At 44.1% G+C, this 27846-nt stretch overlaps 1 protein-coding gene and 1 long non-coding RNA gene across 6 annotated transcripts in view; one reads left to right on the plus strand and one right to left on the minus strand.

Moving 5' to 3' along the window:
* SLC7A14 (solute carrier family 7 member 14) overlaps positions 1-27846 on the plus strand; it is a 64950-nt gene that overhangs the window by 13738 nt on the left and 23366 nt on the right. Inside the window, exons 2-4 of one of the 3 annotated variants that reach the window (XM_043522496.1) lie at positions 2202-2286; positions 9161-9451; positions 11406-11862. In XM_043522496.1, the coding sequence (XP_043378431.1) occupies positions 11562-11862 (301 nt within the window). In that variant the 5' untranslated portion in view covers positions 2202-2286; positions 9161-9451; positions 11406-11561. The remainder of the gene's footprint in view (positions 1-2201; positions 2287-9160; positions 9452-11405; positions 11863-27846) is intronic. The other 2 variants (XM_043522497.1, XM_007055489.3) reach the window with 2 other exon arrangements.
* On the minus strand, positions 1878-27172 carry LOC122461681. Of its 3 annotated transcripts, none has more exons than XR_006283780.1 (3): positions 27083-27172; positions 21962-22114; positions 1878-2259 (listed from the first exon to the last, which is right to left on the minus strand). It is a non-coding gene; the product is annotated as an uncharacterized LOC122461681 (long non-coding RNA). The 3 variants fall into 3 exon arrangements; XR_006283781.1 differs by having other exon boundaries at positions 1878-2206; positions 27083-27160; XR_006283779.1 differs by lacking the exon at positions 1878-2259 and adding an exon at positions 8711-9296 and having other exon boundaries at positions 27083-27160.

A 27846-nucleotide genomic window follows, 5' to 3' on the forward strand; every position in this document is an offset into this window, starting at 1 on the left:
GGTGGGGGGGTTCCTCCATTTCTTACATTTGCCAAGGGGGTGGGTCTTGAAAATCACCAAAAAATGTGTTCTGTAATTTATGGATAGTCCGTAGCCAGTGTCAACTCCCAGCTAAGCCCAGGGAGAAGGTTTGAGGTGAACTTTGTTATTTTAGTGTTAATCTCTGTTAATAAAACTAGGATCCAGGAAAAGGGCAAGGTTGAATTCACCAGACTGTGTAGGCTGTGTCTGAGAGCAGGTTGGGAAAAGCATCTGCCTTCCTCCTGTAGTCCTAAGGCAGGCAAAACGCCCATTGGCAGGAGGGAGAGTTTTTCCTGTGTCAGGGGCACGCCCGGAGTCTATGATTATCGACTCCGGCTAATTCCATTTCCTGTATTCTGATGCGCCTCATGTCAGGGCTAGTGCTTTCGTAGCAACTGGGGTCCATTGTGTCTTAATGCTGGACCATCTGTTTCATCCAAACGCGGTCAGCTGCTGCTAGCACCAGAGGTCAAAATAGCCCTAAGATACGGACATGGTGTTTTGTGCAAATTCTTCAGAGCTGTCTTTCTGAGTTTTTAGATTAGTTTTGCAAACCCCCGCACATGACAAAATGGCATTTGTTTAAAACATACCATGGTGCAGCGCACATCTCTCTCTGATACTAGGTAGTCTGAAGACTACAGGTAATATTTGTGGCATAGCTGTCTCTCTTTAAAAAGCACTCAGTGTTTGTGGTGGTTATCTCGCTACAGTGTAGCGTAATTGGGATTTTTATAATTACTTTTGTAATAACACGATTGATTGTGGAAACCCAGGGGAAATCCAACCCGTTTTATCTTAAAGAGAGCCCCTGGTTGGCTCCCTGCTAGGATTAGTGGGGAAATTGCAGTGAGAGTTGTCATGTTTAGTTTATCGTCAGTGGGTTTCTTTTTGGTGCTTTGTTTTTGCATCCCTGATACTTTTCACTTAAAAAACAACAAAAAACGTCCTCTTAAAGCCCCTCTACTTCAGCTCCTGTTGTGACAGGAACTAACAACCTTGTCTGCACTATTTTTCCCCCCTTAAAATCTCCCATTGTTGCAGCTCCACTGATGTTAATAACGAAGGAAGCGCTCGTATGGACGGGCTGCTAGTATTTTAACCGTTGTGGCGTTTAAACCTGCTGTGGGGAGGCCTAGATGACCTGGTGCTAAAAATGCCAGTGCCTGGTCTATACTAGTCTCCCACCAATGCCACCACTGGTGGTGTGGCACCAATTCTAGTGCAACAGTGGGAGAGTTCAAGTAAAATACCAGCAGAGACCCAGCCTTAAAGAGCTCTCATCAGTCTATTGCTATTAGCCAGCCGCAAGGCACTGAAGACTCTCACTTGCCTCATATTTACATGTCGTCTTGAAGCTCAAAGTCACACAAGAACTTTCTTTTTTCGGCACTTCTACCTGAGAAGCCACTGTTCGAGCCACTACTGTAATGGCAGCAGATGTGGCAGTTAATAGGGCCAGAGTTTTGCAAAGCCAGAACCAGGCAGTTTGGATCCACGTTCTACTTTCCTTGAATCACCAGCATTAAGGGAGAGGCGGGGAATTTAGATTTGAAAAACAATATAGATACGGTCCGCCTCGTCTTAGTAATTTAAAGACCCTGGTCCTGCAATGAGTAAGGTCCCTGCCCCATGTGGAACCAATGGCAGTCTGCCTATCTGGAGCACATTGTAGGGTTGGGGCCTGAATAGCGAGCCGACCTCTGCCCCAGCCATGCTGTGGGAACACATTTATTGCCCTGCTATGGTCTAAGTCCCTACGTTGCTGTTTCCCCACCTCTTGAATCACAAACAACTGGAGGATACTAATAATGAAGCTGAGCACTTACAATATATCGAGTCTTTACATTAGCAGACATTCTCCCAGCAAGGGAAGCAAGTTGATTTTATTGTGACTGTTCACAGATGGAGTAGCTGACATAAAGCATGGCAGAAAGCAAGGGCTTTTCCTGGCTGAGCAGCTTGGCCTGCTCTTGCGCAGGGAAGTGGACAGGTTCTCTTTTCCGGAGCAGTGTCTGTCTGCACCAGCTAGTTCAGGGCTGGAAGCCCAAGCCTCCTTCAGTGCTGGAGACACAACGGTTTCCTAATTCGCTCCACGGTCCGCAGGCCAGCGCTCAGCACTGGGCAGGGCTATGGAAGCCAGCTCTCACAAGTGCGGAGTATAGTCGGTTTTTTGACAGCCCCACTGGAACGAGGGAAACATACGAAGCGTGGCATTGAAACCCCAGTCATTCCCAACTGAGAGCAGGAGACAGAGAATCAAAGGTAAAAAGGGCTAGAATTCATTAGTGAACTATATCCTTCTAGTCAACTACTGAACCATCCCAAAGAATTCTATAGCAGGGATTAAAAAAAAAAGTCTTATTAAATGCAGTAGGTGATCATTTTCTACTACATTCTATAGAACTCCACCAGAAGAGTTATTTGAGGGTCCATTTGAACTCTCTGGGGGATATTAACACTCAGCGTTCTCCCAGAATCCGTGGGATGCCAGGGCTAACATAGCACTTGGCCTCATCTATCCGCACTGGCTGTAGCCCCTTGTGGTTCCCCTTCTGCCCCCACACAATGGGATTCAAATGGAGCCAGGCTACCATGTGCTCTCCCTGGCCACTACTGTTTATAAGGCCACTTGAGCCTTGTCTTCACTAGGAAGAAGGCTGGATTTTTACCACATATTAGCTGACACATGGTAAAATCCTAGTACGAACAAGGCAGTTGTAGTTTTCACATGTGTTAGCTGGTTGAGGCAAACTCCAGGCTCCCCTTGCCCTGCCCCAGTCTTTACATCAACCTATTAACACGTGTTAAAACTGCAAGCTGTCTAGGATTTTACCTCGTGTTAGTTATCAGGGTGGTAAAAAGCACCCTTTTTCCTAGTGTGGACATACCCTGGGAAGAAGCCCAAAAGAAAAGAAATAGAGTCCCAGGCTTTGTTATCTTTCCTGGGAATCTCCACAGGGCCAGATGGAGAATATGCATCCCTGCCCCCAACCCCTTCATCTCTGCCTCCAACCCATCCCCACCTCATCCCACAGGACAGATCCCAGAGCACCCTCCATGGAGTTTGCAGGGGGAGAGAGTGGTAGAGGGGAAGGTGTCTTGGAGGTAACTGAGCCCCACTTCTGCACAGGATGGGGAGGAGAGATGTGCAGAGGGTCCCTTCCATTCATGGAAGCGACAGGGAGGAAAATAAACCCACCTTCCAACATTACTCAGGCAAACTCAAAATTGGCTTCAGTGTAAAAAAAATTTGAGTAAGGCCCCGATGACTTTGCCTTTTGATGCTTTTATTGCTGTTGAGTTTCTCTTTTTTAGATTCATTCTGTACCAGTTCCTTTGAACCTGTTTGTCACACACGCTCAGACTGCCTCTCCTCCCCCCAAGCAAAATACATGGGGCCGGGAACATGGGAAGACTCCAAGTTTCAGCTCCTGGCATGGTCCTTAAAGCATCCTCTCTGGTGGGAGAGGTTTGAGGCTGCAGGTTTTGGTGGCTTCTCCACATCCCAACCCTGTGAATGTAGGGGATCTATGAGGAAGGGAAACCCCTTCCATGTTTTAACAAGAGGCCCCCATCAGGGATGGCTGCTGCCTTCTCTGCTCTTTGGTATTACAGTCCCTTTCAGCAGACTGCTACCATGGGGTGGGTCCCCTTGATGCTGGGCAATACAGCTCCAGAAGGAACCCAGGGGGAGATTCTACGCTACCACCTGATTTTCATGTACAAATACTGGGGCCCTCAAAAAGAGCAGCTTCCCCTGAAATACCCCATCCCCTGAACTGTCAAGAACTCAGTCTGCACAGAGCTCCCATGGAGGGGTGTTGGCACGGGGCAAAGGTAGGGGTGGTGCTGTGAAACCAGCAACCCCCTTCTGCCAGAGAGGGGCAGACCTATATGTAGAAGGGGCCCACAGGGGCACAATCCACCCCCCTGATAAGATCAAAAGGGTTTAAAGGACAGACAAGACAGTGAATGAGGGTGTCAGTGAGGTTTGCATTATGAATAATTCAGCAAACGTATCCATGAGGTAAAGAAGATTTGTGCCTGTAAATACCTAGACCGATAGCGCTGATTTGATTGCTGTTTTAGTCAATTTACCCTAATGAAGAAGAGTGTTGCAGTACAAACACCACTTGCTAATAAGCATGTGGTTGCAGCAGTAAATGTTAGCTCATAAGAATGCAGGCTGGAAGAATTGACTCAGACTGGTTGGCAGTGCAGACATTCTGCTTAATGGCGTATGGCTTGGCAATCCAGTTAGAACTCACTGAATGAGAGTTTGCTTTCTGCTGCAAGTTATTGGTGTTGACACTGAAAGAGGCTCTCCTGAGCTTTCAGGTTTTATAATGAAAAGATGCTCAGATGGCAGGATTTTACTCCTGGCTATTATCTTTCCTATTGGCTCTGGATGAAGAGAAGTCTCTTAAGGCCTACAGCTTTATATACCCAATATATACAGTATGCTGATCTGCCTTATTTGGAGGTAGGGGATTCTGCCAGTCAGAAATGATCAAAGCACAACACAGAGCAAAGCAAACCTTCCCAGACTATCTGTTACTTTAACGTGTATAGCAGGCTATAAGAAATTAGCAGAGCAGACCAGAAATGAGCTATTTGTCACTGCTTCGTATAGTGTTTTACGTCCAAGAGATTTTTTTTCTAGGCTTTCAAGTAGGACAAAAGGGAAGCTTTTAAGTCTGCAAAGAAACAGTGTACTGATATAGTTTAATTAGAGTGCTTATCTGAAACGCTTCCAGATATTTCAATATCATAACTGCAGTTATCAAAAGTTAGTGCATTTCAGTATTTTGAGACTTCCTTCCTTAATGATTCTTAAAAGGATTATAAAAAATCTGATGCTGTGTAGAACTTCATGGCTGAGACTTAGTTTCTCCTAAATTCTATCATTGCTATTACTATTAGCTGAAATCACTATGGGGCCTATGAAACACAGTGGAGAAGTTCTGATTCCATCCAGGAAAAGCCAGGAGTAGACCTACAAACACAACATAGATATACTAGACAGTTAATTACAGCGTCTGTATATATCACTTGAATATAATCTCATCGGGACTTTCATTATAGTAACAACATAAAACACTTCGTGGACAAGGCCACTGTCTCCACCTAGGAGATCATTGCAACATTAGTATGTAACAAATTTGTATGTAATTCTCTTGAGTATGAAAGGGACTACCGAAAGCCATATTCAGTCATAGCCCCCTTAAAATTCTCAGCCACGGAAGGACCTGCCCCTAACATTAGGAGCATGCTCACTGTGTCCCCATGGACATTCCCAAAAACCCATTTGCAATATATTGTGTTTGGGCTGGACAGAATCACAGACCCCATCCCAGACAAGGAGGTAGATCCAGGCGGCCAGGAGATACCAAAGCTGGCGTTTTGTGTTGCTTAGAAAGGGGGTACTTGCACCTTGGAATGAAGAGCAGCTTATGCAGCTACAACTCACAGCTTAGGGGCTTTGGCCAGCCCAAAACAAATACACTCTAACATTCAGAAATGTTAAGGCCAGAAGGGAACATTAGATGATCTGACCTCCTGTATAACACAGGCCACACAATTTCACCCAGTTATCTCTGTATTGAGCCCTATAACTTGTGTTTGACTAAAGTATTTCTTCCAGAAAAGACATCCAGTCTTTATCTGAAAACACGAAGGGATGAAGAAACCACCACTTCGCTTGGTACTTCGTTCTAATGGTTAATCACCCTCACTGTTAAAAATGTGCTCCTTGTTTCCAGTCTGAATTTGTCTGGCTTTAACTTCCAGCCACTGGTTCTTGTTTATGCCTTTCTCTGCTGATAGAAAAAACAAACAATGAGGAGTCTTTGTGGCACTCTTCTCCTGGTGAAGATGCTTTTTTACTGTGGTCAAGTCACCCCTCCATCCTCTTTTTGATGAGCTCCCCAGATTGAACTCTCACTGTGCGGCATTTTTTCCAGCCCTCAGATCTTTTTTGTGGCTCTTCTCTTCACCCTCTCCAATTTCTGTTCAAGTCATTGTGCAATCCTTTGCTCATAGGGTATCCCAGTAAGTTCTGTGACCTTGAATCAGTCTTTCGTGTATTTTACCTTCAGGTAATGATGGGCCTGTCTGCAAGTTGGGATCAAGATCCAAACATTGCTACAAATTGAAGATATTGTCTCAGGGGTTTCATTCAGCCCGAGAGAGAAAGTCAGCCAGTGAGGGCAAGATTCTGCCATCCTTACTCATGCTGAATAGCACCTTCCTCTGTAGTCAATGGGACTCTTCCTGGAGCAAGGTGCCACTCAACATGAATAACAGTTGCACAGTCTGACTCTCAGGTTGAATCCAAACTTCCTCAGAGTCTTACAGGGTGGCTCAGATCCAAAACTTTAGGCCCAACTGTACTTTCCCAGTCTATAACTGAATATCCCTATAGCCTCTTTGGCTTCAGCATAGGCTATAGCATGAAAGCAGCAAGGCATTTGGAAAAGAGAAAACAAAACTTAACTAGAGCTGGAGGCAGTGCTTGTTGACTTTAAAAATTAATTAGCTAATTATTCCTCCCCCCTCCCCCCCCCCCAGAAGTCTGCCAAAGCATATGGTTTGGAAATCCAAACTGTGCATTGAGGGGGTGGGGAGAAAAAAAAAATCAATATTTATCCATCAGAAAGTTAACTAATAGGGCACAGAAACAGTTGCTCCTTCATGGAGAACCAAATTTTTGTCCTGTAAAGGAACTAAGCTCTCTTGGGCAACAGGAAGTCAAAATTAGTCTACGTGAAGATTTATAAACCATTGAAAAGGAAGACTTTTGCAGAAATATTAAAAACAGCCACTTCGGCAACTAAATCCAACTATATTGTTATAAAAAGGAAATGAAATCAGTTACTATTATTCACCGATTTTCTTACTAAACCTTTGTGTTTCCAAAAAACCAACCCAATCCTTTGAAAGATAGTCTTAAAACAATTCACATGCAGAATCTATGTATTTTGAGCAATTGTTTTTCTACTGTTAACAGCACTTTTGATTAAGTCAGGGGAAAATTGAAGCCTACCTCCTGGGTTCTACTCCCTCCTCTGCCACTGGTTTGAAGTACAATCTTGAGCCAAGTCACTTTGGCCAAGCAGTTCAAAAGTGGCCTTTGATTTTGAATGGCTTCATTTTCAAGTACCCAACTTGGGAACCTTCTAGTTTGATGCCCAAAACTGAGGAACACAGCATGAGTGGTCACTTTTGAAAATATAACCATTCTGTGTTTCAATCTGCCTCTCTGTAAAATGGGCATAGCAGTATTTACTTACCCAGAGGGGATTTTTTGAGGCTGAGGGCTTGTCTACATGAGAATTGCATCAGTTTAATCTAAAGGACAGATTTAAACCAATCTAAAACCTTGTGTGGACGCCCTTATTTCAGTTTAAGAGTCTCTTTTTCAGTATAGCTTAAGTTAATTAGGAACAAGCATAAACTAAACCAAAATAAGCCACTCTTAAGCTAAAATACAGTTGTCCACAGGAGGGATTGCACCAGTTTGAAAACCGATTCAGTTAAAACGGTGCAACTTACCTGTGCAGAGCAGGCTTTAGTTACTATTTCAATATGAATAAAAAGCGGAGAGCTGTGGACTGAGCGAGCTGTACAAAGACCACCAGAAGATTCATTTGAAGAGAGAGAGAGAGAGAGAGAGACACAAACACCCAGTTCAGATTTTAAAAGTTATCTGAAGACTAGGAGCCCACTTCAGCACTCACAGCAGTGCAAATAAACAAAGACGATGCTTCACAGCGCAGAGGGCACGGACTCTCCCAACTGCAATACAGGCAACCCTGGCATTGTGGATTACAAAATAGGACCTCATCAAGTGAAGTGATGAGCTCCTGTGAGGTGCTGAGTCACCTCAACCCCTCTTGCTTCAATAGATACCAAGGGTGCTCAGCACTCTGCATGGCTGGGCCTTAAGTCAGGCAGGAGGTGGCTGTGGCTGGGGATATAAAACAGCCTCTATTTATACAAAAATAGTTTGATAAACAGCAACAGTGGGGGAAGAGAAGTGCAGAAAAAAATACCTGAAGGTATAACTGGATTTAAGAGCCAGTTGTGTATACATTTATAATAGCAATACTTTTCCACCCTGGGGATACCAAAGCACTTCAACTAGGCATCACCTCCCCCACACCATACAAGTGTGGCAATTTCTGGGGTGGAACATGGCATCTATTCTGAGCCAAGAACAGCGTTCAAAAGTCTGTGGCAAGGAAAAATTACAAAAACAACATAACTTAGATGTACACAGTGTTCTTACACAAGTTACTAGGCTCAGTACAGGGGTAACTGGATGAAATTGTATGGCCTGTGTTATACAGGAAGTCAGACTAAATGAGCTAATGGTCTCTTCTGGCCTTAAAACCAAGGAGTCTATAAGCCCAAAGGAGCCCAGATGGCTCTAAAGACGGGGCTAACAACAGGGTGGGACATTACAGAACATTGTTCCTGAGCCTGATGGGAAAACTTGGAGGCAATGGCCTCTGTGCCTGGGCTGTGTTTGCCTATGTGCAGAAGCAACAATCACTACGTGTACCAGCTTCAGCAGCAGGTCCAGCTAGTGTCTCAGAGAGAAACCAGTAAGTGGAAGTACTATGTAAGGCAGTGCAAGGAGCCCTGAGCAGCCTCCATGCTCCTGAGAAACAATGACCTGGTAAGGGAGCAGCGGGGAGAAGAAAGCAGGATATGGGACAAAGTGAATGGAGGGCAGCCAAAAAATGGAGGGTCCACTGTGGTCGAATACAAATGGGAAGGAGACAGCAAAACCATGGCATAGGGAGGCAGTGGGGGACGGAGAACCATAGGAAGAAGGAGCATGAGAAAAATTGGCTCTGGGCAGAGGGCGTGGGGACAAGAAGGACACATAGGGCAGGCCTACAGGACTTGCTTCTGCAGCTTGTGCCAGGCAGACATGGTAAATCCTGGCAGAAGCACTGTACAAGCTACAGACCGTAGTTGTAATAAGTCAGTGTGTTTCCTACCATGCCAGTATCTGAGAGGGTGCTATATATTGCTGAACTTATAGGCCATTATGGCTGTCTCTCTGAGAAAGCGGAGTGGTGATTTTTGGTAAATGGCTTTCTAACAGCAATTACTATATTTACAGGAATAATTTCACCCATCACGGAAATGCAGGCCTGGTGGAACACAGCAGCTGTTCCATGTCACACAGCAACATTTTAGTTCAGGAGCCCATTCCTGAGAGAAGACCTGGAGGTTCTCAGCAGTTTCAGGATCAAACCCTGGGACAACAAGGAAAGAAGAAGATTATGTCTGATCCTCAGCTGGTGGATTCAGTCTAGCTTCAGTGAAGTCAATGGAGCCATGCTGACTTACACCAGCTGAGGCACTGTCCCGTCATTTCCAACAGAAACTGAAGGGGGAATTCAGATAGACTGTAATTACCTAGCCTGGAATCTGGCCCACACAGAGTAGCGACAACTTTGTTAATGACCAGGGCCAGAACCTCAATTTTAACTCCCATCCCAAAGACAAAATTTCTTCAGGTGTGGGAGGGGTGATTTTTTAAATCTAATTTATTTAGATTGTGTAGAGAGTTTTTTTCAGGTCACTATTGCTGGAGGGAAAATTTGAGGAAATTCTGAATTTAGATCAACCAAAAAATAAAATGAATGCTGGGTTAAGTTTATTAAATAAGCCATGTGGTGTTATTAAATAGGCTGTCTAAAGAAAAAGTTTATTTTGGATATGTAGAAGAAAACACAATTGCCTTGTCTCCTGAGCAAGTTAAAATTCATATTTATAAAAAGATTTCCAACCACACCTTAGATCACTAAACCTAGTTGCCAACACTCACAATTTTATCATAAGCCTTGTGACTTGTGGTGTTTTTCTGGAAGTCTGAGCTTTTAGAATTAAGAGATTGCATGAGAATCTCAGCTTTTACACACACAGTTGTGGGAAAGAGCTTTAAATTGCAACCTGAGGCTCAGAAACTAGAAGCCTGACTCATGAGTTTTGAGCACCTGGGGTTGGCAAGACTGCGCAGTTTTAAAAAATGTAATTAGCCATCATTGGTGCTCTTTGCTTACTCTCAGGCTGGACATCAGAACTAGTCTAGTTAATTTCACTTTTGTTTATACTCAGTTTCATTTGCAGAGTCTCATATGCAGGATGCTGCAATCTTTGGGTTTGCAAGAGAACACTATCCCTTTTACAAAATAAACTGTTTCAGGAAGAGGTTTTTAAGTGACGGGTTTTGTAAAAACTTGTTTTTACAAAACCTAAATTTTGGGCCTAAGCTGATCCAGCAGTGTCCACTTAAAATATTTTCTTCTTAGGCTCAGTAAGGATGCCGCAGCAGGCAAATCTGAGTGAAGCTGACCAAGCAAGAATTCTCATGCCTGGATAGCGGTCCAACTTCCAGGAGCAGTTCTTTATTTTATGGAAAACAAAATCATGTTCTGTCCATTTAAGGCTCAGACACATTACTAAGCTTCAGCCAGTCACATATATCAGTATAAAATATGGCATACGTGGAGCAAAGACACCTCCTGGCCATCTCCAGTCTTACAGGGTCATGAGCACACGATATTGAATCACACCCCATGAGATGACCAAAGACACAACATCGTAATGTTCAGATGCAGCATTTATTAATCCTCTTCACCACCTGGTGCATGGTGTACCAAATCCATGGCCAGCTACACATACTCGGTTAATCACTTAACTCCATTCTGTGGCTGCTAGGAATTTCCACAGTGACTACATGGATGAAAACACCTGCTGCAAAAGCACAGGCCTCTACCTCTTGAGCTAAGAGAGAGACTCTCTATTAGCTGTGAGCAGAACTGGATCTAGGAAACACAGCTGAGCAGTTCTTTTTCCATCCACTGGAAGGGAGCGGTACACAAAATATATTCTCAGGCACTGACTAGTGTGTATTGCAGTTGTAGTTAGAGGTCCCAAATGAGATCAATGCCCATTGCATTAGGTGCTTTGCAAATGCACAGTAAGAGTGTACAATCTAAATAGACAGGGCAGATAAAGGGAGTAGTATTGTCCCCATTTTACAATTAGGGAAACCAACACAGAGGCATTAAGGGTGGGATTTGTAGAAATGCTCAGTGTCGGTTTAACTCTGCTCCCATGAAAGTGAATTGTAAAACTCCCAGTGAGTTTCATGGGAGCAGTTAGGCCAACACTGAGCACTTCTGAAATTCCCCCTCTAAATGACTTTCCCCAGGTCACAGAGGAAATCTATAGCACAGCTTCCAGTTGAACTACAATTTCTTGAATCCCAGTCTGACTCCTAGAGAAGGCTGATCCTATCGTTTTTCTAGGAGCTCCCCTAAACTTTAGTGCGAGTACATGTTTCTTCTCTTTTACAGACCCAAAAAGCAAACTAAGCTTTGTATGCAAGAATGTGGTTTCGAGTTGTGCTACACCTTCTCTGAAAAGGGCTGGTATTAGCCGAAGTTGATGCTGTTGAAGTTTGTTGTTGAACCCTGCTGAAGTCTATCTTGTCTCAATACCCCACCATTACAATGAGCTTCTTCTCCTATTTGGACCCCAGGAGGATCCAGTGGGGTGCCACATGGAACGCCATGCACTCCAGGATCCTGCGCACCAAACCTGTGGAGTCAATGCTGGAGGGAACGGGCACCACCACCTCCCATGGGACCAAGCTGGCCCAGGTGCTCACTACAATGGACCTGGTTTCCCTCGGAGTTGGAAGCTGCGTTGGCACTGGAATGTATGTAGTGTCTGGGCTGGTTGCTAAGGAGATGGCTGGGCCTGGGGTCATTGTTTCCTTCATCATTGCAGCAGTTGCCTCCATTTTGTCAGGTGAGTCATTCAGATCAGTTGTAAGAGATAAAAATAAATGGTGGCTTCTACTTAGGACCTTATCCTGCAACCCTTACTCTTGCGTGTAGTCCCATTGAAGTCAGTCAGGGAGAGCTGATCCCCTAATTTAATGGTGCATGTTTTGCCTTCTGCATTAAGGATGCAATTATTTTTAACAACAGAGGGTCTAAGTTTGCAAGGTGCTGAGCATAGATAACTCTCACTGAAGCCACTGGCAAATGAGGGCATCCATCTCACCTTGTAGGATCAGGTCACCAAGAGATAAAGATCCAGATTGTCAGAATTCATGTGGGGGGGGGGGGGGGAGAACCCTTTCCATGCATTTGTCGTACAGTTGCTAGGAGCGTGGGCCCATCTTGGCAACTGCACAAACCTATGGGTTGTTTGGTATGCGTCTGCATGCCCATTTATCTCAGGTGTGCATGCAAATTAGGCATACACCTCTGAATCTGACCAAAAACATCCATTGTCTCCCCCTGTGTGGGACAAGAACGACATGAAAATAAATACTAACCTTTATGTTTAGGCTTTTTCTGTAATAAAAACAGACTTTCAAGCTGAAAGTATTTTAGAGTGGCTGAAGAGCTAGGGGAATTGCTAGGAAGAGATAGTCTCATCTAATCTCTAGGTTGCTGGGGTATATCCTGAATAAGATGGTAGTGACCAACCTTAGTTCCCTTTTGATACGTGGCTGGTGGCCTGTACGTACAGTAGACTTGAAGTCCTCAGCCATTACATTTAAAAGACCAGCTGGAATTTTACATGTCATAATTCATAAACCAAGCACTGACTAATGACAAAGCAGAAACAAACCCGTGATAAGTCATTTAAACACTTCCAAAGAAGGCTGGATACTTTCAAGGCGGAAGAGAACGAAGTGAATGAATCCAGCCAAGTATATGGATTGATCTGTGCTTTCCACATGATCTCATTATTTTTGGCATTTGTCCTTGTCTGTTCACCACCACTGAACTGTAAAGATGTTTTAACACTCGCTGTTAAGAGAAGTCTCTGCATTAAATATCAGAATCGGATATTGATGGGTTTGTTTTTATATGGGTGTTGCGCTAAAAATGGCAAGAAGTGGGAAAGGCTTATTGTATTTACAGTTACTGTCATATTAAAGTGATCTCACTGAGCTTTTAAAACTAAAGCCTTAGAAAATTTAATAGCAGCTTTATTTTCTTCCATTACAACTACACATTGAGCTAAGTTTTCCTCTTCCTTATAAGACTGCAGCTCCCACTGGAGGCCACGGGTGTTACACCAATGTTAGAGAGAGAACTTCACCCTATGTTGTGAGGCATTCCTGGAACCAGTATAGAGGAATAGCAGATTTGAGTTCTGGTTTCTTAACATTACAGCAAAGTTTTACTCTGTCACCCTGGTTAAAATCCACAATAACAGATTTACTGCTGATTTACACCAGGGTATGTAAATTATACCTGAACTTGCAGGCCTCTACAGCCATACTTCCCTGTCTAGCTCTAGATGAGGACTCACAGCTGTGAACCCTGACTAGAGTTAGCACCTAAATTTGGGCCAGATGGAGGGGACTAAATCCTTTTCAGGAGTGGGGCTTTGGCTGCACCTCTCTCAGTATTTCTTTGGGGAGCTGCCCAAGCTAACCATACTCAGCATGCTAGCTTTGGAGAGTCTCTTTTTTAGACACACAGAGCATATGGAGAGCCTGGGTGCCTAACTTGGGGTGATGAATGCCAACAAGCGTTTAGGTTGGGTACCTAAAAGCTAGGCATTGCAACACCTAAGTCCCCCTTGGGAATCTAACTCAAGCAGGCAACAATTATGCACACTTAGCAGATACAAGTCTGTCTTGCAGGGGGGAGTGTTGTGGACACATGCATACACCCCACCCCCCCTAAAATAAGAACCACAAATTGAACTCTTATTGGTCATGGAAATGTAACAACAATATCAGTATTAAATTGTGCGTGTGGATTTACTGTTCATGAAGGGTGTCAGCTTGGCAGGCCTGAACACTGAAGGACAGCCACATGGGTACTTCCTGCAATATCCCCCACCACTGTGTCTGCCAATGTATATCAGTCCTAACCAGCACTATCACTGTAAGTGCCCTTTTTCCTTAGTTTTCATACTTCATCCATTCCTTGGCCTTAATACTGAGGCCAACAAGCAGTCCCTGTAGGGAACAGATTTTCAAATGCCTTATATCAGGGGTGGGCAAACTTTTTGGTTAGAGGGCCACATCGGGGTTGCGAAACTGTATGGAGGCCGGGTTGGGGAGGCTGTGCCTCCCCAAACAGTCTGGCCTCCACCCTCTCCCATTTCCCACCCCCTGACTGCCCCCCTCGGAGCCCCCGACCCATCCAACCCCACCCTGATCCTTGTCCCCTGAACGTCACCTCCTGGGACCCTCCACCCCTAATCGCTGACTGTCCTGACACCTATCCACACCCCTGCCAGGCCCCCTGGGACTCCCACACCTATCCAACCACCCTGTTCCCAGTCCCCTGACCACCACCACCCAGAACCTCTGCCCTATCCAACTGTCCCCTGCTCCCTGACCCCTGACTGCCCCCTGGAACCCTCTGCCCATTATCCAATCCCCCCACTCCCCGCCCCCTTACCAGGTCACTCAGAGCAGCAGGACCGGCAGCCGCACTGCCTGGCCAGAGCCAGCCACACTGCCCGCGCCATGGCGTGGCTGTGGAGAAGGGGGGACAGCAGAGGAGGGGCCAGGGGCTAGCCTCCCCAGCCAGGAGCTCAAGGGCCAGGCAAGACAGTCCCATGGGCCAGATGTGGCCTGCAGCCCATAGTTTGCCCACCGCTGCCTTATATCCATAGTTGAAGCTAGATTTTTCAAGAGCTCAGCACCCACCCTGCTGACCTCTTTTGAAAGTCTAGCTTTAAGGCCCTTTGCTGTGAAGATATTTGTGACTGTCCCACTAGAAACTGCACTGAAGTCAGCCATCTCATTTCACATATACCATCAATGCAGATTTCATTTCTATCATCTCCCTGTCTGCTGACAAAAAGTTACAAGATACTAACGTGAATAAAAACTTTCCATTCAAGTGCAGTGCTTTCTGGAAGTTAGCATTTCTCCTTCCCTTAAAAATGGAAAGCGGAGACCAAATAAATAAATAAATGGTGGGATTCCAGAACAAATATAAAACTAGACATGATTAAATGCAGGCTTTTTGCTTGGAAGATCTGAATGTTTATCTGAGATCAAACAAGACTCCAATTCCCCCAACCCCAACAAAACAACAGTAACTACCTATTTTTCTCAGAGATAGCAGTTAGAATTTGACATTTTTATTATTTCCTGACGTCCACATTTTCTTCAGACTTGTTCAATTATGCTGCTTCAGCCACAGTAAACTTAAAAGCCCAGAGAGCTTGAAATAAGTCTGTTTGGAGCGTAAAAGCAGTGCTTGCTTCAAAGTGGGTTTTCTCCCCTAGGTACAAGAGTGCAGCATCTTGCAACTTTCTGTGGGATTATGTCTCAACCTTAATATTACTTGCACGTAGTCTGCCATATTTACTGTTCTTCTTGAGTTGCTTTTGTAGCCCTGGGAAAACATTTTCTTAATAATATGAATATATTTTGATAGTCTCTTCAGCCATTTCCTTGTTTGATTGTTGACAGTTCTGTTATTTATAACAGCAACACAATCTTGGAAAGTAAAACTGCATCAGGGCAAAGGAGCTAGAAAGGGCTGTACATGTAGCTGGTTATTTTGGTTCAGTTTTCACTTAACATTTAGCAGTGCTCAGACATTTGTGTTTAATTTTCAGTGAACTATTTATATTCCTATCCTTTATTAACTGAATCCCATATCAGTTGTTCCATTATTTTATCCAGAATTGATGTCAGGTTAAATGGGCTATAGGTACCTGGGTGATCTTGCTTGCCCTTTTTGAATATTACCACTCCTCCAGTCTTCTGGACCTTTGAATAAATCTTGGAATATTGGGAAAGTTATCAGTAGGTCAGAGAACTCTCGGCTAACTCTTAGGACTCTTTGGCACAAGTTGTCTGGACATGTTGATTTTAAAATGTTTAATGTAGGTGTCTAACACCCTCCTCGGTTACCAGTTGACTGGCATGTACTTCATCATCCTCATATGATACAAATACATCATTCCTGCTTCTTTCCAAATGCAGAACAGAAACATTAAACACTGCTGTCTTTTCTGCATCATTAATTGTGTCATTTCAATCCAATAAGGCCTATACCATTGCTAGGGTTTTTTATTCCCAATATACATAAGCTTTCTTCTTGTCCTTAGCCATGCTAACCATAGATTTCATAGATTTTTTTCTAATTGCTGCCTTCACTTCACTACTGAATCAAGATAGGGTTTAAGCCAAAGTTGTCCTTTGTGATTTAGAAATTGTAGCTTTTTGACCATCTACAACTCTTTAAAGAGCTGCCAATTTTTGTTCATTTTCTGTTGAAATTTTTCCTCCGCTTTGAGAGGTTAACCCTTTTTGATGCACCAAATATATTACTGTTGGGACTGACTGCTCTTTGCCCTTATTGAATGTCATGAGGTCATGATCACTGGTCCCTAAGCAGCCACTAACTTCCAATCCAGTGATGAATTCATCTTTATCCATCATAAGGTCTAAAATAGTTACCTCATGTTGGGTGTAAAACCTTTTATGCTAGAAAATTATACTTTTAAAAATCTGATATTTTACTATGGGCTGTATGAGGGCCCCAGCATATGTCTCCTAAACTGAAGCCCCCCCGCAACAACAGTATCTTTCCACACCTTATGGACAGCTGTCTTAGTAGTAACTTATCCTGTTCTCCGGCTTGATTAGATGATCTGTAGCAAACTGCCATCAGTACTCCTCCTGGGCTTTGTTAGTCAGTACATTGATCCATATGCATTCAAGATCCTGCATTTTTGAGTTATCAGAAACTCTAGAAGAGGTACTCTAATGCAGAGTGCCCCCACCACACACCCCCGTATGCACTATCCTTCCTGGACTGGTTATAACCAATGATTTTAACATTTCAATCATGCAGATTGTCCCACCAGGTTTAAGTAATGCCAGTCATCTCAGATTTCTTCTCATCAGTGAGATGGTCCACTCTTCTTGCTTGTTACCAAGTCGCCTAGCAGTGGTAAATAAGCAACTGAAACTTTTCACATTCTGTCACATTGAATCAGTTTGTCTGGAACATGCTGAGTTTGAACTGCATTTGTCTTCTTCACACCCTCCACGGGTATTGTTAGTTTAATACCCTTCTGGCTGCCCCTGCTACTCTCCCTCTGAGAGGATTACCCACCCCCTACTTACAAGGTGCAGGTTCAAAAAAAAAAAAAAAAAAAAAAAAGCCTTCTCTCCCATTGGAAAAGGGCCTAATGCACCACAAAACCAAAACCTTCCGCTTTACGCTAGTCATACAGCCAACGGTTCATCTCCAGTATTTTCTGCTTTCCTCTCTTGTTCATGGGACTGGAAGGATCTCTGAAAATATCTCATGGACTTTCCTCTTCTTTAGCTCCCTTCTAAAGTCCCTGAATTCTTCCATAATCAGTGTAGTTCCACTTGATGCAAAGTCATTGGTTCAGCTGCAAAGTGGTAGAATCTGAACTTTTCCAAAGGCGGAGGCTGGTCAGATCAGATACAAGGGATTTGGTTGAGGTCTCTCTAGATAGAGGACTGATTTGGTTTTGAACCCAGTCCCATCTAGCAGAACTCCTAATGTTCATGGGTGACAGATCAATAGTAGTAATATTTTGCCCTTATGTAGCAGTATTATCCAGGGACCTCAAGGCACTTCCCAAATATGGTATGTGCTAGTGAAGTGCATCAGCTGGCTCAGCAATGAACAGTACTTCATCCTCTAGTCAGCAGGCTGCTCCCTGCTGGGTTTTGAGTGTATTTGTTTCCAAGAGATGCTAAATGGCTTCCTATAACCAACAGGAACTCAAGTTACAAGCCAGTCCTGCGACAAAAGGTGCAGGTTCTCCCTTACTAAAATAAATCGCACCCATGCAAGGCCTATTTTTCATCAATGCAGCGCACCTACACTAGGCATCTATATTAGTGCAGCGGCGCTTGTGCAGCAATCTCTAGTGTAGACAACCCCTTAGTTTGCAAAGCCTGCTAGAGCAAATGGTTCAGCCTTTTGCTTATACAGAAGACGACCCCACACTGACTGGTAAGTACATTAGAAGTAAATGTACCACCACCTGTGTTACTGTGGATTTAAACCAGAGGGACAGAGTAGAACTTGGTTCTAATGATGCTAAGAAGCCAGAACCCAGGTCTGTTATTCCTCTCTGGTGGTTCTAGGAACACTTTACAATGTAGGGTGAAACTTCTCTGTTACACTGGCGTAACTCCTGTGGACTTGAGTGGAGAATATAGGGGAGAGTAGAATTTAGCTCAAAGTTCAGTTGCACTTGGAGAATAATTGGGGTTTGTTTTTTTTTGTTTTTTAAGGCCTTAGTTTTTTAAAAACTGAGTGAGATTTAATTGTATCTGCAGTCACTGTGCCATATTAAAGTCCTTCCTCCACTATGCAGGTTCCTACCCAATACCCCCATAAAAGCAAACCCATCATAAAGTTGCATCATGCAAAGACTTCTAACAGCCAGTGTTGGCTCAACACAGCTGGGTACTCTGCTGCGTTCAGAAGTAAGGAAGAGTTCCATACTTCCCGAGTGCCACTTAGGCTGTATCATGCTTTACCTGCAGCTGTTAGAGCCAGTTATCTGACTGATCTGCATTGGTGTTAATATGCCTAGCAACACTTGTCCTGTCTTTGCAGGATGGAGATCTCTTTGATGCATTTCTTATTTATAGAGTTCCCTCTTGGGAATCAGAGTGCAGTGACCATTTGGATAGGAGTAAGTTAGGAGTTGCTCGAGTGGATCCTTACAGCAGGATTTAAGTGTATAGCCAGCCATATGTACCAGGATTGCACTTGCTTTCTGAAAAGACATACTAATTACACAACAAGTATTGTAGCATAAATACTTCAGTGCTTCCTCCATCGCTGCTGGTAAGAAATTCATACTGAACCATGAGTGTCTGTGGCTGGTCTTCCCATTTGTCAAGATGAGTAACTGTCAGGTGAGCAAAAGCAGAAGTTCTAGAAGCGTTCACGTGTCCAGCACTGTCCAAAACATCGCTTTCTTCATATCAAAAGTAGTCAGCGCCTGGCCTCAGAGCTAACGAGTCTGTCTTAGCTTTCTGTACACTAGAAAAATTAGTGCTCACATCACAGCCACCATCAGCAATAGTGCAGTTGCACTGAGGGCAGCAACCAGATAAATACTGGTGTATACACAGGGCATAGATTTTTTGCTACTGTCTCATGGAAGCCAGGAACCTCTTCTACTCCTAGGGCTCTCACCAATGTTAACATGGGATCTGCTGAACCAGTAATAGGTTCCACGGGATTCATGTGTATATAAAATCCACTAGTATGGACACCACCAGAAAGTGTGTGCACACCCCCCTTAACTAGCGCCAACAGAGGCTACCACCTACTAATAAGCAAGGTTCCGAACTTTAAATAGAAATTAGGAGCCTAATTCCTTTTGAGCATTCAGCCCTCAGCATCCATACCAGTTAAAATCAGGTAAGTCTCAGTTATGTTGCATCTTTTGTCATGCAGAGTGGTGGGATAGCTGATCATAGAATATTAGGGTTGGAAGAGATCTCAGGAGGTCATCTAGTCCAACTGCCTGCTCAAAGCGGGACCGACACCAACTAAATCATCCCAGCCAAGGCTTTGTCAAGCCGGGCCTTAAAAACCTCTAAGGATGGAGATTCCACCACCTTCCTAGGTAACCCATTCCAGTGCTTCACCACGGTCCTAGTGAAATAGTGTTTCCTAATATCCAACCTAGACCTCCCCCACTGCAACTTGAGACCATTGCTCCTTGTTCTGTCATCTGCCGCCACGGAGAACAGCCGAGCTCCATCCTCTTTGGAACCTCCTTCAGGTAGTTGAAGGCTGCTATCAAATCCCCCCTCACTCTTCTCTTCTGCAGACTAAATAACCCCAGTTCCCTCAGCCTCCCCTTGTAAATCATGTGCCTCGTAAGTCATGATGAGTGGCTATCCCTATGTCCTCACTTATAGCTTATAAACAACATATCCCAACCACCCAGGAAGCTGTACAGTAAATCCCCTGACATTCTTCAGGTTGAGGATGCTAGGCTGTATTTCAAGCAAAGCTATCTGGTGACTTCTTCAGAGTGCTTAGATCTGAATGACTGTTTAACTCAGATTGACTCAGGCCATCCCCCATATGAAAGCAAGGAAGGAGGACACCACATTTCAAAGGCAGCAGGATCCATGAGCATCATCTACTTGTCTAGCCCACAAGCCAGCTAAACACGTGTTTGTTTCCAGCAGCCACATGGAATAGCTAGCAACAGAAGCAGTGTGTCAAACAGCTCCAACTCAGAAGCAGGATAGCACCTTAGCTGAGTCCTGAGACAGCCCATCCCTGAGCCATTCTGTGCTGAAAAGCAGGAAGTCACCTGTGCCAGACACATCCTGTCCTCAACATCTGTTACTCAAGGCACTCAGATCCACCCTGAGCCACAGTTTATTGCAAGGCCGGGTACCTCTGATGCTCAATGTGAAGCTGCTGGCTGCCTCATGTAAGGTTTAGCCCAAACAAGAAGTCAAAGAATGGAGGTTTAAAATAAAGCTATACAATTTATTTAAATAGCCTGTCTGCTGAAAACCAGAACCACTCAGCTGTATTTATTTGCTCCTGAATAATATCAGTAACCATATAATTATACCAGTGTAATGATTGTTATACTAATTACAAGCTGCAGCTGAGATTCAAGGGGAAAAGAGAAAAATGTCTGGAAGAAAAATGGTCTTCTGTGAAAAAGATTGTTCTCCCAGCCAGTTGTTTTGTGGGTAGGTTTTCTGTAGAAAGCCAGCAATCACTCCCCATTGGAAAAAATGTAATTCAGAATTCAAAGAAATATTGCAGGGAGATGTACCGTGTCTTCTGTTTGCAAACATTTGGAGCATTTACAAATTTGGAGCAAGGCTTTGTCTGCATGAATGTTTCCTATGTCACTAAACAAAGTACTGTATTCCTGCCACGTACACAAAATGGCTTAGGGGCAAAATAATTGGATTTGTGGAAAGTCTTTAATCCACAAGTACTGGGAACCCTCAGAACCTTGTTTAGCAATGAGAAGGGAAACAGCATCTAATGGAGATACTAGGTTGCTTTCAGGGAGGTGTTTTGCAAAGAGCAGTTTTTAATTTTAGTAACAGAGTAATTTTGTTTTGATTTACAAGAAGCCAAACAACAAGGCTCCAATCCTACAAATGCTTACACTTGGGAATCAGTTTTAAGAGTCCTATTGAATTCAGTGGGGCTATTAACGCAAGTAAAGTTAACCATATGCCAACTGTCTGGAGGACTGGGGCATAAGTGATCCTCTCTTGTTGAGTATATTTATGGAACACATGATCTAGAAGGATTTTTGTTTCTAGTCAGTTTCACTTTCTGGCTTTCCTGCATTAGAAAGATGTTGCAATGTCTAGGTTAAGTACAATAAAAAAACAAACTGAAAAAATCATTAATGTATTTGTAGAAATTAGGTTATGAGACCCGGATTTTACAAAACTGAAGTGTTCAGCTTAAGTTGTCCTGATAGAATGCTTCTAAACACAACATTCATGACCTCCTGCACAATGAGAGAACACTACTAGGGGAAGTTGGGGAACCAATCTCCTTATACACCATTTTTGCACCAGTGTAATTCAACTAGCTTCAGAAGTGTTACTCTCGATTTACATTGGGGGTAGGACAACACTGCACAATGTTTAACTGGCAGACCCAGCTCCTATGTAAAACACTTCTGCCTGCAATAGATTTTGCAAAGCTGAAGTAGCATGTTTGGGTCACTTGACTTCTCAGCTCTTTACAGTCACTGGGAGATTTAGCAGGGAGGGAGACTTAGAGGGATAAGAACCCCAATAATTCCTAACAAACCTGGTGACATCCCCTGATTTCGCTTCCTCATCCTTTTCTTCCCCTCCCGATCTTCTCGCCAAGCCCCAGAGACTTTCGCTTACCTGTTGCTGTCTTCTGGGTTGCCTATGGCTTGAATCCTTTCCTGCCAAGATCTTCTGGAGCTGGCCAACCCACCCATTCCATCTGCTGAGGGAGCCAGCAGGAAAGCCTACCGACACATCTCCCATGGCATCACTGGAAGAGGGCAGGACAACCTGTAGAGGAGCACGGTTTTTATAGTTGCTCTTTCCTAGTGGAAAGAACGGATGTGGGTGTTTTAAGGACTTTTGCACAGCACTTCTCTTAAGAAGCTTATTAGAAACCATTTTATTAGATGGTCCCCAGTCAGGCCACTCCTTAAACATCAGCCATTGCAGGCAGCCTCTTCTGGAGCACAGCAGATTTTAATTGGTTCCCCCCACTCCAGCCACCACTACAAAGGTTCCCCTGGGCACTAGTTCCACTTCCTCTGGAACTGCCAGTGCTCACACCCTACATTCAAGTGGCAAGAAGAGTGTGTTTGGAGTCATGCACATATTGGGGTCCCCATCATTTTTCATATATTTCAGATATGGTCAAACATATGAGCCACTTGGCTGCCGACACCTATCTGTGCATCAGGTGACACACAGTATTGCCAACTGTTGTGATTTTTATCATGAGTAACAGGGTTTCGGAGGGTGCTGGAGCTCTTCTGGCGATGACATGAGATGCTCCATGCCCATCGCAAAGTTCAGCCTTGCTGGAAGCCAGCAGGCAGCTCCCCTTCACTCACCATTCTCACAGGGGGAAGGAGCAAAGAGCCCAGTGCAGCTCTGCTCCTGCCCCTCCTGTGAGCAACAGGACAGCTCAGCTGCTCCTCCCCCCTCCCACATCTGCCTGGTATGGGGCAGAGGGGGATGAAGAGCCCCTAGAACTGTCACACCCAGCCTACAAAGGGAGAGGGGACCATGCTGCAATACTAATTGTCACACAGATGCTGAGGATGGGGGGGGGTTAAAAAAATCTAATCAAATGACAAAAGTATGATCTTTAAAAAAAATTCTTGATTCTTTGGGCTAAATCATGACTTTAGGGGGCCTGACTCATGTTTTTTGATCTCTTGCGGTTGACAGTAGCCAACAGATCACACTGATGCTGCCTCATCCACCTACTAGAGCTGACATTCTGTATGAACCCAATCAGGACTTTGACATTTCCAGTCTGCTGCACACCAGAGTTAGATCTCAGACCCTTCTGCTTCAATGCACAGGATTCTACCGCTCAAGCCAAAGAGCAGCCTCCATTAGTTATTGGCAGCCTAGGGCTTTTGATACATGCTTGATCAGTTCCAATTCTATCCAGTAGAAGGTAGAGGCACAAAATCAGAATAGAAAGTTAATTCTTTTCCGCCACTGGTTTCAGAGCCCCATATAAAGGTGGTAAATATATCATTTGCCTCATTTTATGCACAGAAACTGAAGCACAGAGCGGTGAAGTAATTTCCTAAGATCACCGAGAAAGCCAGTGGCAAAGCCAGGTCTTGTATCCCACTCCAGTACCTTATCCGCTAGATCATATATTATAAACATAGGTCCAGTCCTGCTCCCACTGAAATCAATGAGTTGGGTGTGTGTGTGGTGGGGGGGGCATTTATGAATGGCAGTATATCTATGATGCCTACAACTAATGCATAGAAGAATATCTCATCATTCCATATGCAACTCTAGTGGAATAATTGAAACCTCAGATCTAGTCATCTTAAGAAGTCATCACTCCTATTGATACATACTCATACTGGCACAATCTTCTTTGAATATTGTCTTTTCATTGGCTTACCTCAAAGAAGGATTATGATTTTTAAAGCCATCAAAGAGCGAAACAGAATACCTGCCCCATTAACTCATCTGTTTCATAAACCTTTCAGGCATGTAGTAATCTGTTAATGTCTTACGTTTGCAGATTGCATGCATTTTTAATCAGCTTTGAATAATGACTTTTTATATGTGGATAGATGATTAGGGTTTCTCGTTCTTGCAACTTGGCCTGCATTTCAGAAAAACCAAGTGTCATTTTCAAAAGCACTGTTATCTATTCAAGTGAAAAAGCGTATGAAACATACAAGAACGCCAATAGCAAGAACAAGTGCCATTGCATTTAACTTAAAGATTCAAGAGTTTTCTGTTCACACTGAGTGTTTAAAAGCTGCACATATTATAAGAGCGTTGGCTTTATAAAATTACAAATTCACTTCAGATCCCAAACTGATTAAAAACAAAACACTGTTCTGAATTTGCAAAGAAAAGTAATTTCTGGTAAAACATTAAATACATTTTCCTACACAATGCTCAATAATGGCTATACATCATGTTTTACTTGTTAAACTGCTCAAGTAAAACATGGTACTACAATTATTATGAAAGCACAGGTGGCAGTTACACAATTAAGGGGGGGGTGAATTTTACACTTAAAGCAACAACTCGGTTAGTTAAATATGAAGAATACAGCATATCCCTCCTAAAATTACAACACTTTAAGTACAGAATGAATGTTCTAAGAATTTAAAAGTAAATCTGTTAATTAGAGTTACAAATTTTAAATGAGTTCTTTACAAAGTTCAGCACCATGTTTCAGGTCTCTCTCTCTTTTTGGTCCTCAATGATCTTAATGTAACAATAATATGGGAAGCTTGAAGAATACGTGAAAGCTCACTGAAGTCTCCTACATTGGCTACATTTGAAGACTTTTTTTGCTTTTTGTGATTAATGGCCATTTGTCAGAGTTATTTTTCATAACTGAAAGCTTATTGTTCCTCAGCCTCTGTTAACAGATAATGTTCTTCTGTGGAAAACAGAACTGTCCTCTTTCACAATGGCCACTGACTCCTATTGCTCGTAGTGGGAGTGAAGCCAAGCTGCCCTCAGGGAAGACAGTGTTCCCATCTGTACTAACTTTTGGACTATGGACACAAAGGGTAACTTCCTTCCTGTGAAAGGTGTTGACCTCTGGTTTTAGCAGTGGTTCTCCCATGCCAGCAAAAGCATTCCAGCCGTCTCAGCACCAGGTCAGACAAAATGCCCCCAGGCCCTACCACTCTTGTGTAACCTTCCAGAGCCAACAGTATCATATCACACGTGTGACATTAAAGAGATACGGGAAAGCCCTAAAATGATTCTGTGTAATTTGGTTGGGCACTTGGGGCCTGACCCTATAAGCTCTCAGAACGCCAATTCTAGTCAACAAGAAGCGTTTGAACTGAGGGCTTGCAGGATTGGGCTGTCATTGGATATGCAGAATGTGGTGAGCTGTTTTAGTGGGGCGGACTTGGAAATTCATCCCTTATGAAGAGCAGACTACTCGCACTTGATTGGCCAACAATTCCACATGCCCCTTTACGCAACTGGCCTTCGCCAAAACCGCTTCAGCTCCCTGGCATTGTAGAGGCCTCAGGCAGTGACGCAGCTTCGTCCCTCCTGTTCTCTGCCTGTGGCACACAATAGTTTAATCTCCTGAGAGCTGTAATGTTTTGCTCTAAAATTCTGCTTGAGAGGCTGCGTGCAGGGGTAGTACTGTATTTAATGGCCTGTGATATATCGGAGGCCCAGCTAGATCTAATTGTCCTTTCTGCTGTGGTGCTGGAACAATTTGTATAGTGGGAGTGCTGAAAGCCATTGAACCAAACTGCAAGTCTTGAAGATGATGGAAACCACTCCAAGCCAGGGGGTGCAGTAGCACCCCCAGAACCCCTCGTTCCAGCAGCTGTGCCTTTCTGGATTTAAATGCTATGACCCTATAGGGAGGTAGCCCTGTTTCCATTCACGGAGGTGATGGATGAAAGTGATAAAGCATTCCTTCCAAGAGATTTCTTTCAAATGAATCACTGCTGTAAGCAGCTGCACACCTGGCAAGGTCTATGCAGGAAAGTTCATGCTAAACAGAAATAAAGTCATGCTCAAATGTTAAGTTGGTACAAATTACTTTGGGGGAAAGTTGTAAAGTGCAGGAAAATCCCTTCTGATCACTGAAAAAGGTCCCCACTGCACTGGAGTCTGACCCTGGCCCTTGACACAACCATGGCACTCCCATTAAACAGAGGGCAGAACAGTAGTACAAATACAAATAAATAAATAAGTTGTGTCCTTGGGTCTAGACACTTTGGGAAGATGCTGAAGAGAGTTCCCACCAATCAGCATCCAGCCACTTTAGGCATTCTCAGGACTACAGAGGTCAATCCTTCAGACAATCCACCAGATTCTGGTCTGTGGATTTTTTTTTCCAGTGGGTGTAGCTTTGGTGCACTTTGGATACCTTTGTTCACTGATCTTAACTGCAGTTTTGTCAGACCTGAAGAACACTCATGCAAATGCCCTATTCAGGGTCTAGTTATTACTGTTAGTTGTGGTAGAGCATTAGAAGGCCCAGGTGAGATTGGGACCCATTTGTGTTAGGCACTGTATAAACACAGACAGTCCCTACCCAGAAGGGCTGACAGTCAAATTAGATATAACAGATGGCGGTGGGTGGGAAACAAAGGCAGAGAGGGGTAAAATATTAATGAGGGGGAAGGAACAAGCTAAAGCAGGGAAAGAACAGGTTAAAGAATATTATTAGAGACGTTAGATGTATTCAACTCAGGAGGGCCTGACAAAATTCACCTTGGGATACTTAAGCAATCTCAGAACCATTAGCAACTATCCTTCATTCTAGCATGAAACACAACAGAACACAACCCTGCAAAAGCAGCATTATTGTACACTCATCTCACACTCAGCTCCAGCCTGGGCAGATTCTTGCTCCAAATAGGAATAATTGCCTGCCTGGGTGTGCAGCACACAGTGGTTATTGCCAGGTCCTGGGCATACGCAAGGTCATACACCACGCCCCCTAATCTCAGCCTCTCCCCTCTGGCTCCCACTACAGAGTGCTCTTTGGCCTGGCCTTTCTGCAGGCTTGGAGAAAACTCAGACGTGAAGCAGAAACTGCTGGGTGGGATTCTCAAGAGAGCCTGCATGTCAATGAAATAAGACTTGTGCTCCTAACTCTCTTAGGCACATTTGAAAATCCCAGCCTCTGTCTCCCTGCTGACTTTCCAGTGGCTGGGGTCTTTGGCAGGTGCCCAAATACAGCGCTATCTCGTCAGCTACCCACTGAGCAGCCCTGCCTAGCCTGTCACAAGCACACTGTATCTTTTCAACTATAGGTACCTTTAATCCTTAGTTTCCCAGCAGGACTTAGCACAGAGTACAGCACAAGAGGAACCTGCCACATGGCTTTCTTTCCTCAGAATATCCCCCTTTACTGCCTGTTCCTCCCAGTTATATATTCTCCCAATTACTGAGTCACTTGTCTCATTAGCCCAGCAACTACCACCCAGGTGTCAGCAATGCCAAGAGAAACTGGTCAATTAATTTCACTCAAGCTTGCAGTCTTCCCAGTATTGCAGCCTCTTCAGTGCCCCCGGGCTACCAAGAGTACCCTGTGACAGACAGCCTGGCCAGTGCTTGGCCAAGGGCATGTAACTACTTATGAAACAGTAAACGCTGGAATAAAACAGTTGAGTTGGAAGCATGTTCTGCAGCAATAAGGTTCTGGCAGCAAGAGTGGCACCAGTGCTGCTAGTCTAAGTGGGGTTAATAACAGCTTGCCCATCGTAAGAGAGAGAGAATAGCACTGAATCGGTGAGAGCCCCAGTAATCTGCTGCCGTAGAGGACACACATGCACCCTCTGTGTCTGCCTGTACATGTATTCGAGGGGGATGTCTGTGCTCAGAGTTCCATTGGTGGCTCACAGTTAAACCCCTCCATCGATATTCAAGGTTCTGGTCACCGTCTACAAAGCCCTAAATGTCAGAGACTGCCACTCAACCTGTGTTTGTTCGGATGGGCCTAGGGCATCCTCAGCAGCAAGCCCGCTTCTCTGGAATTTGCTCCCTTCCGAAACTGATCTGAGCCCAAACCTGGCCACTTG

This window comes from Chelonia mydas, chromosome 9 (genome assembly GCF_015237465.2).
Source record: "Chelonia mydas isolate rCheMyd1 chromosome 9, rCheMyd1.pri.v2, whole genome shotgun sequence".
Classification (NCBI taxonomy): domain Eukaryota; kingdom Metazoa; phylum Chordata; order Testudines; family Cheloniidae; genus Chelonia; species Chelonia mydas.